Below are 11,078 nucleotides of genomic sequence, written 5' to 3' on the forward strand. Positions count from 1 at the left end.
GACCAAACAACTCACTGCATATCCAATTAGAGATTATTCAGAGGACTTTGAAAACTGCCCGTTTTTTTTTTTTTTTATTCACCAGAAGCGTACTTATTCATAAAAGGCAGTACTTGACCTTTTAGTCACGCACCGTAAATCTGGAAGTGTTCCATTTTGTCAGCTGAACGCACCAAACCATCTCAAATGAGCGGTGATAAAGGTCCATTCATCGCAACAGCCATCCAAATTTCTATCGAGGGACACAAGCAGAAGGAAAAAAAACAGCCTTTTTCCCACCGCCATGCACTCGGCAGGGAGAGTACCGCTCCCATACAAAACACGCCTCATGCTTCTTATGACGTGTATCAGTACTGATAACTACTTGGACATTTTAAGTGCCATCAGATAGAACAGATGAATAATTTAATCCACACAGATTAAAAAAAAAAACAATTATTCTAGCCTCCAAAAACATGGCAACTCATGTCCATGAATCAGTCTGATTCCAGTTTAACCTGCACGAGGTGTTCGAGTTTTTCCCCAATCAGCCCAAGTCCAGTTCCTGTGAGGCTAACCTGACATGGCTCTTGTTGAAGAAGATTCTTAGAGGGGAACCTAAAAGTGACCTCAGCCCAGGTGTGAATCTGGGGCATGCTCCTGGGAACCACTCCGGAAGAACACCTCAGCAGTGATGTGATCTGGGCTGCCAAACGAGGTGGGGTAGTAAACAGGAAGTAGTAATAGGTTGAAGCAAGCATCCTGTTAAAAATCACACCAAACACAGCATGAATATGAATACTGAATATGAACATGAATACTGACCACAGACCGTCTCGGACCTACCCTGATCACCCGCCCCAACCTTCGTCATCCTCCAGCTCAGAGCCCCCTGACCCTCACCATCCTAAGGCTCCCACTGAGCTCATGTCCATCAGACTTTTTAACACTTTTTATAAGACTTTTCAAACACACACAAATTTGTGATGCCATTACATTTGCACACCTGACCTGGCTACAACATACTGTTCACTCCTACTATATACAAAACGCCAGTTGCCTACGTTCCGTTTCTTTAGTGGTAGTGTAGTCTGTACATGGAGCCCACCTCTGCAGTGTGTAATATCACCCACAGCCCGGTACTAGAACAACCCCCTATAAAGGCAGAGGGAAGCTCCTCTCTGCTACTGACAGCACTCAGCTGTTCTCAGCCCTCTGCACTACTGACCTGCACAGGTAAAAGAGAAAGAGCAGGCGTGTGCACGCACACACACACCTCAGCACAGCTGCACACAGCGCCCCGCCCCACCCCCCACAGTGAGCCCCACACACACCTCAGCAAAGCTGCAGACAGCAACCCCACCACTACACACTCTCCACTGCTGCAAAGCTACAAATGACATCTGTAATTTCTCCAAACAAATTCATGAAATTATATATGAGTATAACAATAAACCACTCCAAGCAGGTAAACAGAGAAATTTATTTACACAACTTAGAGGACTTGACAATAATCACAAAATTTGACAAAGAAACAAAATGCCAGAGACTATATTTCATTAAAAATATACCGATATGAAAGTAACAGCCTTATCAAGCAGATTCATTTATTAAAACGTTTTGTCTTATTAAAAGCACCAGTATGAAATAGCCAAGTGCAACCCTAAACTTGATATATTTAATACATTTGATATACTTCTATTAAAGAGAGCGTTAAACACCACTGCTGCTATCTGAGGTTAAGGCAGTAATCTCAGGAGGGTGGAGCTGCTCTGATAAACGAGGTCAAGGGCTGTAATCTCAGGAGGGTGGAGCTGCTCCAATATCCGAGATCAAAGGCCCTAATATCAGGAGGGTAGAGGTGCTCTGATAGCCGAGATTATGGACGTAACCTCAGGAGAGTGGAGCTGCTCTGTTATCTGAGGTCAAGGCTGTAATCTCAGGAGGGTGGAGCTGCTCTGCTATCTGAAGTCAAGGCTGTAATCTCAGGAGGGTGGAGCTGCTCTGCTATCTGAGGTCAAGGCTGTAATCTCAGGAGGGTGGAGCTGCTCTGCTATCTGAGGTCAAGGCTGTAATCTCAGAAGGGTGGAGCTGCTCTGTGAGCTGAGGTTAAGGCCTATAATCTCAGGAGGATGGAGCTGCTCCATGATCTGAGGTTAAGGCTGTAATCTCAGGAGGGTGGAGCTGCTCCATGATCTGAGGTTAAGACTGTAACCTCAGGAGGGTGGAGATGCTCTGGGATCTGAAGTTAAGGTTGTAATCTCTTAATCATAAACCCTGATTTTCAAACATGCAATATATCCACCCAGTCATCCACATTTTTCTAAGAGTTACACAGAAGGATTTTTGGTTTAATGATGGTTCTGAGACCACTCAGACGCACTCATGTCTTGTAGAGTCAATGTGAAGCAGCGTTCTAGTGTGCAGTCAACCGGCAGAACTCAGCGTTAGGTGCGTGCAGGATTCAGTACTGGAGTGTCTCACAGCAGAGCTCAGCATCACCTGTGTTCATGAGGACCTAGCATGTGTGCTTGTTTAACTGTTTCCTGCACTGTCCTGCACCTCGACACACTGTCCTGTCTCTGTCAGGTCATGGAGACGCGTCACCAGCCAAACATGTACTCCATAGCTTTAGACACAAAAGTATCATCTTTTCTTGGAGTGTCTCTGTCTGAGATGACCTAAAAATCAGAAGAACAGAAGCTGAGCAGCCTGACAATATCGGCGCCCATCCTCATAGGAGCAATGTCAAGCCTTTGTGATGTCAGTAATTATACATCACCATCACAACAACAATGACTGACCAGACATCAAAACAAAAATAAGCACAAAACATAACCAAGAAACTAAAGTAGCAGAGGAACCTGAACAAAGAGAATCTAAAACCAATCTGTGCATGTATGTCACAGCGTGGCAGTGCGGTACCTGGTATTCACTGCTGGAGGTCTTGTAGGATGCAGATAGGGGTCTCATGGCGGCACGCGGGGTGGAGCCAGCGTGAGTGGGTGTGCACACCGCCCTGACTGGGGGAGTGCTCAGCACCCCAACACCACTGCTGCAACCGCCACCTTTCTCTGAGCCCTCCATCACATTCTGAGCACCACCACAGAAACACAAAACACATCTTAAAACCAAATCGGGGGGTGGGGGGGGGTTTACAGTGCGGTGTGCCTCATTAGGCTAGACACCATCTGCTAAAAGCTAAATCTGGATTAGAGACCAGTCTTCACTGTCCAGACTGTATAACATGGATTAGAGACCCTGGGGACTGTTCTCAGATGGCTGGAATAGACAGTTCATTGCTGGACATGATCCTGGTTTTGCCATTCTTTGAAGCTAGTCAGAGTTGTCGACAAAGCAAGTGCGTAATCTTATACCCACTGAGGAAGTTTGCACAGCATAAACAAGATTTGATCCCAGATTTAGAGCCATTCTCTGAAACCGGAAGTAAATCTCAGTCATGGCAACCTTTCCATGCAACAACAGAGTAGGAAAAACCTCAAACAGCAGCGAGACCAAGACCCTTCAAAGTGCTGGTCGTGTTTACATGATGAGACCCACGAGAGCCTTGGCAAAGCTCAGCCGTTTGCTTACAGAAGCGTGTCACCTTAGTCAGCAGGAATCTGAGCATGTGGAAATTCTACTGAAAGCACACATTAGTAACGCAGACGATGTTCTGCTTTGCAGTCCTGTACACGATAGGGTGTGAGAGACACTTGGAGTTCGGACAGCTCTCCCAACTCAGCAAGGATTTATTCCCAACGGTTCCGACACTCGGAATAAAGCAAGCAAAGGTTAATGAGGTATGAGCGGAGGCCAATGACCAAGGCAAATCAACCAGTCTATAACGAGTAATAGAATATTGTAGAGTAATATATAATTAGTTATATATAGTAATATAAGAATACATACAAGCTGCAGATAATTCAGAGTTCTTGTCACATGACAGCATGATTGCATTTCCCTCATTAGTATAACGATCTACTGTTCTCCAGGTGGAAACTGACCTCCCACTATTCTTATTAGCCAATCACAACTTTGCAGACAACCGTCTCCATGCGCATGCACCGCCCCCTCCAATCACCATCGAGGTGTGCAGTTCTCAGACAACTCAACCCAGCTCTTCTGATCACAGTCACAGAACAGAACCTCTGTCTGGACTTGCCACATTTGGTTGATCTTGCATGCGAGACCCTGTTGTCATTTTTAATCAATTTACAGATGCTTTTGGAAACACAACATTGAATACATGGTAATAGCTAAAATGAGTTTAAAAACAAGAAACGAAGGACTAACCAATTAAACATGCGCGCACACACACACACACTCACCTTATCAATACATGGTTTGACCCCAATCATGATGGCCTCGCCAAACACTTTCCCGTCTTTACTGAGGGCTTTCCTCGCCTGCAGTTTAGACTGGTACTGGATGTGCATCCAGTTACCTGCATTAGACATCTGCGCGCACACACACGTTAGGGTTAGGTGTTTGAACACATGCTGAAGCTTTGCCAGACGTGAGAGAACTCAGAGCAGAGAGGTAGGTACGTACTACGTGTTTGAGAATATTCCCGTACTGTGCAAACTGTAGGAGCATGTAGGAGGCTGAGGCTGGTGGGAACCTAGAGAGAGAGAGAGAGAGAGAGAGAGAGAGAGAGAGAGAGAGAGAGAGAGAGAGAGAGAGAGAGAGAGAGAGAGAGAGAGAGAACACAGCTACAAGCTGCTGGACTCGAGCATGAAAGAATCAAGCCTAGGTCAAAATGGGGTTGTGTGCTCAGCTACACTTACCCAAACACAGTGACCCATGTCTCGTCGAGCTGGTCGTCCGAGGACAGAGCATCTCCTTGCGTGAAGAAAGGATCGACCTGGGCAGGCGACAACGTGCACTTCCTCTGCTGTCCGAGCCCCGCAGGACTGAACATGCTGGGAACTGCAGTAGGACACACACACACAGTTCACGCCATCTCTCTACTCTCCACTCAAACACAAACATGGAGATGTGCTGAACACTTACTGCTGCCCGGAGCTGCACTCACAGACGGGGTCTGCAGGACAGAAAAGGGCTGCAGAGAGAAACATAGCAATGTTACAAAAGCCAGAAGACGCCAGACGCCACCAGGACTGTGGGGAAACAGACACTCGACACTGCGAGCACAAAAGGCGTTCAAATAATGAATAATAACATGCTCTATTCTGAAGTTATTCTAGCAATGTATAAAATTAAAGTATTGATTGAGTGGCTGTGTGTTTACTGTTAATTTCCACAGCTTTTAAAAAACTATATTTTTAGAACGTTCTAGAAGTAGTTACGTTACGGATAACCATGGACAATAATGTCACAGGTTGAGCACAAATAAATTTAAGTTGGCACTGTCTATCTAGAAGCTTTGTATAAGAAACGAGAAACTAAATAGCAAATAACCATAGAGATGACACTCATTACAACAAACAAACAAACAAATAAATAAAAGACCACCACCTTAGCCCCCAAACAACAGTAATGACATCAGTACCAGTGCTGCATCCCATGTGCTGTCACCTGTTTGCGAGATGTAAGAGGAGACATCCCAAGCCCCGAGCTGTTCGACACATCCTCATAGATGCTTCTCACTGGAGGAGCTCCACTTTTGTCTTTGGGTGTTGGAACCACAGGCTGAGGAGGAGAGCCGCCTGACAGACACGTTAGCACACACCAGGTAGTTAGAACTCAACTCCTCGGACATGCGCTCAGCACTGGACAGCAGCAGAGAGCTGAATGAATCAGACTAGACAAAACTTTCTCTAAAGTTCTTCGTTCGTTTACCTGCTAGAAGAGGGGACCTCAGTTCAACACCACCCCCGGTAAGGCCGAACGTTCTCGGTTGGGGCGTGGCAGGCGCTGGGAGGTCGCCCAGCAGAAAGCCCGGTAAGAACTGCGCCCCAGAGCCTGGTTTTGGGGACGTAGGCGAACCCAGAGACATCGGTTCGATACCTACAAGAGCAAGAGAGACGAGAAACGACGCCGATGCCCCACGTCAGGGCACAAACGAGACTAGTTAGTGACGAGCCTAAGGACCAGCTAAGATAGTTATCCAGCTAAGACCAAGTTACTGCCCTGACCCTCTCCACCACACACACAAGCCAAAACGCACGCCTTTAAACTTACTGCTAAGATAATGCGGCAACTGTACCTTAAATTAATCAAGCTTAATAAATCTTCTGATCTTTCGTATAGCATTAAGGGAACGGCTGCTTCGCTAGGACAAGACTAGATATTTATACTCTACAAATACAAACTGTGTAGCCATTTAAATGCAAGAAAAATATTTTAAAAACAAACAGTTTCCTAGAAACTTCAGCTATAAATATTAGTTAGTTCACACGTTAGCCTAGCCTAGCCGACTCCCGGTAACGTTATGCGGACAACACTCAGAGAGCTAAACAAACATTTATAAGCTACACATGGTGAAGCGTATTTCAGAAGGTAGCTAACCTAACACAGCAGACCAACCTTGAAGGTCCATCAGGAGCCGCTGGCGCCGGTAAACTCTCCGACCCGAAACACGTCCGTTAAACGTTTCCAATCTCTCGTGAAAAGATACTTTCAAACGATGGCGGAAATAGCGCGTGTTCCGAAAATCCAAGAACTTCCGCTATCGTAGGCGGAAAGAGCGAAAGACAACGGTGAAAGTTCCGGGTTATGTGTAGGCTGCCCCCTGGCGGCTAAAGCCAAACTTAATTTCATGAACCAATGTTGATAAACTCACATTTACAAAAGACTAAAAGCATTTTTGTTATAATACCTAAGACGATACTATAAGGTGTGAGGACAAACCTCACAGAATGAATATGGCTAATATGAGCTGGTCTGAGGGATAAGACCACCCAACACCTGGCAACAGATGCGCCATCAGAACAGAGTTTACATTTGGGCCTGGAGTTTTATCACAGAGCCATTTTTAAAATCAAATGTACATCAACCAGCATTTATTTATTTACTTGTTTGTTTAATTATTCATTATTTAATTAATCATTATTTGTTTTAGCATTATTTTCTTCATATACTTCATTATATATGTATTTTGTTTGTTGCTTTTGTATTGATAAAATCCAATATGTGGTCTAACTCATAAAGATTGTGTTACAACTGTCTTGATTCATAGCTAAAGAATTTTAGATGGTTTCTTTTTATTTTTTCTTCATAAACAGATATGATGCTAACAAAGTCAATCAATTAATTAGTTAATTAATAAGTTAGAAAGACAATTCCCTGAATAAAAGAAAACAAGCTAATAAATGTCTTCCTACAGTAATACTAATGGAATGGCCAAAACATTGCTGTGTTTTTCATAGGATGAAGCACAGATTCTTGCACCTTTATGTGAATCTAATTAATCAACTCAAGGCAGCAAACAGCTCTTTATTATGAACACCTTGTATATGTGTATTATAAGAGCCAAAAATGTTACACTTTATTCATATCCAAAGGAAAATTTGAGAATTTCTTCTGTTACAAAGCACAGTTTGTGATAAAACCTATAAAGTGGCTTTATAATGACAGGTTAAATGTCCTGTACATGTCAGGATAAATGTCCTGTACAAAGAAGTGAGTTAGACCAAATAAATGCTGCCATCACCTTGAACAGATATCAGTCTGGAATATCAACATGGAATATAAATATGGCATATCAATATGGAATTATCTGATCAATCACTTACAGCAATCGGGAAGATTTAGTTCTGAACTGCTTCAGATATCTGAGGTGATAAAGATCAGGTGGTGAATTTCACTGATACAGAGAGGAGTTTGGGATTCCTGTAATGGAGCCCAACGGAACACAGGTTTTGGGGTTTTTTTTCAGTTGAAGCTTGTATATTCAGGAGGCCATCTACAGACTGTGTGAATGAAGAGCTGATGCAAATGGTTAATACACCTAACCACCATATGGATGACCACTAGAGGGCAGTCCTGCTCCAGAGATGGAGTGTCTCCTCCTAGACCTGCAGAAATGTGCTCTTCATAAGTCCAAGTCCTGAGTCATCAGTAGGAACTGTAACAGTGTAATGAAAACAGACATCTGAATATGCTGTTATGCACTCATGGACATAGGACATATAGGAGCGAGGTTATCCTAAGTAGTTGTAGTTCAGTGGTTAAGGTACTGGATTAGTAATTAGCAGGTTGCTAGTTCAAGTCCTAGCACTGTCAGGCTGTGACTGTTGGGCCCCTAAACAAGACCCTTAATCCTCCATTACTCAAGTTGTACTTAGTCATATTTGCAGGCTTTTATGGATAAAAGTGTCAGCTAAATGCCATAAATATCACTGTTAAAGAACAACTCTAACAATAGTTACATAGTAATAGGTAAGTAATAATGTGTTACATCACAAATACTGACACACTGTACTTAATTCATAGAAAATGTATACATACATGTGTAATAAGAAATAGTGTGAAACTGTAAAAACAGGTGTAATTAGCAAATACTGTACAACAATAAGAACTCAGGCCTCTTAATTACTAGAACTGTTACTTATAGTATATTAATAATCCTGACTATAATTCCAACTACAGGCTCTTTCTCCATGGCTGCTGCACAAGATCAGAAATAAGCAAAGCAGAAAGCAGGACAAAAAGGTTGTGTGTGTTAGTGTGTTCATGCAGGACAGGTGTGCTGACATTACAGATGAAGGACAGGTGTGCTGAGATTAAGTACAGATGAAGGACAGTTGTGCTGAGATTAAGTACAAATGAAGGACAGGTGTGCTGAGATTAAGTACAGATGAAGGACAGGTGTGCTAAAATTAAATACAGATGAAGGACAGTTGTGCTGAGATTAAGTACAAATGAAGGACAGGGGTGCTGAGATTAAGTACAAATGAAGGACAGGTGTGCTGAGATTAAGTACAAATGAAGGACAGGTGTGCTGAGATTAAGTACAGATGAAGGACAGGTGTGCTGAGATTAAGGTTACAGTAATGCCTTCTGCTGCCAACCTGTATGGAAAGGGTTAAGGAATAGAAAATGGTAATATATATTTAGAATATTTAGATGTTCAGGAAATAAGACTTTGAAATTATTTTATTTGTCTTGAGTTCATTACTGTTTATGCCAAATTAAAAATGTACTCATCCCATTTATGTGTGTGTGTGTGTGTGTGTGTGTGTGTGTGTGTGTGTGTGTGTGTGTGTGTGTGTTGAACAGAATTTTTTAAAGTTTTTTTGTTTGTTTATTCGTTTTTTTAATGAATTTAAAAATTTTAAAGAATTCAACTGAAATCAAAGAACCAAGCTTGCTCCACAAATAATCTTTATTTATTTTATGCCTAATTGTTTTAACATTAGCATACAAGCCCAGAGTCCTGTTTAACATTGGCATACAACAAGTCCAGTGTCCTGTTTTCTCTGGTCCTGCACTTCACAAACTGGTTGAACGAGGGCAGAAATGATGAGGGGGAAACGTGACAGGAGTGTTCTGAATGCACCGGGCTTTTGGTTCTACACTTTCATGATGGTAGTGTGGATGACATCACACGCTATGTTTGCCTTGGGGGAAGGTGGATTGTACACTGCACACATTACCACTTTTGTGACTTCTCTTGGCAAATAGTACAGATGCATTCCCACCACACACAGCCATTTAATCAGGAGCCAATTAGACACTATTATGCAAATTTCTCAACCAATGCACTATTGGGAAAAAAATTAAACATTTACTCATGATTTAAATAAGCAATATTTTATGAAAATAACTTAATTTATATGTTATGCACAGTTTAAATATAAATAAAATGTTCTTTTATTTTATTTATTAGTATTTTATTACTATTTAAAAAAACATTTCCCACTAATTTAATTTAATTTAATTTTTATTTTTAGCTCAGTTCTACCACTGTTTTATTATTTAAAACAGTTTTTATTTATTTTATTAATTTTATTGCTACAGTTATTATTTGTTTTATTACTTCATATTATCCCTTTACTCGATGGTTGTAAATCTTAGCTTGCTATTTATCTCTTTTGAAATCAATAGGTTTATTATCTGGTTTTATTCTATTTTCCCTGTATTAATTAAATCTTGATTGTTCCCCTAATTTTTTGCAATTTTATTTAATTCATTAATTTTATTTAATTTTATCATCAATTTGTTTATGTAATTTTGTTGCTTTTAGTCTAACCTAATAAAATTTCATTCTAATTTCTTGTTAAATTGTAAATACTCAGCTGCACTGAAAATGAGGATCACCCACAATGCATTTCTGAGTGAAAATAAAGGCTATTTGATTCATTACCATAGAAAATTCCTGAATTATAGGTTAGAGATACTCATTAGATACTGTAGACTGGCTCACTGCCATACCATCACTGCCCATCAAAGGGAAACTTTACCATAGATTTAGTTTTTCTTTGAGAAATGTTTATAACTTGCCCCTCATATCTGTGCTATTAGCCTGTGAGTGTTTCTTTGCTTATCATTTTTCTTTATTCAAGAGGTAAAGCAAGTTTTACTGACTTACACAGCCATAACAGTGTGCTGCCTTTACCATTCATAGTGAGGTCAATTATGTCAAAAGGTATTACAAAAGTTGTTCCTTGTTGTTTCTGAAATTCACGTTATTATCCTGCCTCTACTATCACAATACTTTTTTCAGCTCTAACACAATTTTGTCACTAGTTTCTCATTACTTAGCTTTAATACTAAATCATGATTTGCAGAGCAAATAGTTTTTTGTTTGTTTGTTTTTCATCAATTTAGTGAACATAGGGAACACAACCTTCCAGCCACCAGAGGGAGCCACAGGATGGCTCCAGGGTAATCGGGGGCAATTAGCCACGTTTGTCCTCTTGCCTACTTAAGAGCACCTCACAGGTTACCTGGTGCAGTCTTTGCAGTGTTCTGGTAAAAGACCAGATAGGCATTTTAAGTCAGCCTTTAAGGGCTGTCTCTTGGTTCTCCTTTCTCTCCTGCTTCTCACACTTCTCTATACCTTCCACACCCTCTGCACCTTTACGTTGTATTTTCCTTTAGACTTCAACCTCTTTGGTTGGGAAGATCAGTTTCGCCAATACTCACCCAAGCTCAGCTGGCTTTGATCCTCGCTGGGCATGGTATTGTTT

General features: G+C 41.6%; 1 protein-coding gene across 3 annotated transcripts; it reads right to left on the reverse strand.

The window, feature by feature from the left end:
* Positions 1–1,443: 1,443 nt before the first annotated feature.
* nup35 (nucleoporin 35) lies at positions 1,444–6,602 on the reverse strand. Of its 3 annotated transcripts, none has more exons than XM_027005737.3 (9): positions 6,472–6,602; positions 5,785–5,952; positions 5,521–5,651; positions 4,996–5,044; positions 4,770–4,911; positions 4,534–4,603; positions 4,311–4,439; positions 2,905–3,072; positions 1,444–2,660 (listed from the first exon to the last, which is right to left on the reverse strand). In XM_027005737.3, the coding sequence occupies exons 1-9, from the start codon at positions 6,482–6,484 to the stop codon at positions 2,583–2,585; spliced, it is 948 nt and encodes a 315-aa protein (XP_026861538.1). In that variant the 5' UTR covers positions 6,485–6,602; the 3' UTR covers positions 1,444–2,582. The 3 variants fall into 3 exon arrangements, with proteins under 3 accessions (XP_026861538.1, XP_026861537.1, XP_026861539.1); XM_027005736.3 differs by having other exon boundaries at positions 6,454–6,602; XM_027005738.3 differs by lacking the exon at positions 4,311–4,439 and having other exon boundaries at positions 6,454–6,602.
* Between the last annotated feature and the right edge of the window lie 4,476 nt (positions 6,603–11,078).

The sequence above is a fragment of the Electrophorus electricus genome, chromosome 4, assembly GCF_041902795.1.
Source record: "Electrophorus electricus isolate QZ-2024a chromosome 4, ASM4190279v1, whole genome shotgun sequence".
NCBI classification, from domain to species: domain Eukaryota; kingdom Metazoa; phylum Chordata; class Actinopteri; order Gymnotiformes; family Gymnotidae; genus Electrophorus; species Electrophorus electricus.

What these genes read in the sequence shown, in the direction of transcription:
- nup35 (XM_027005736.3), bottom strand. Translation starts at nt 6,484, where the DNA reads ATGGACCTTCAAGGTTGGTCTGCTGTGTTAG. An exon ending in GAGTGCAGCTCCGGGCAGCA is followed by an intron (nt 4,912 to 4,995) that starts GTAAGTGTTCAG and finishes GTCCTACTGCAG; the next exon opens with TTCCCAGCATGTTCAGTCCT. An exon ending in TCAAACCATGTATTGATAAG is followed by an intron (nt 3,073 to 4,310) that starts GTGAGTGTGTGT and finishes GGTGGTGCTCAG; the next exon opens with AATGTGATGGAGGGCTCAGA.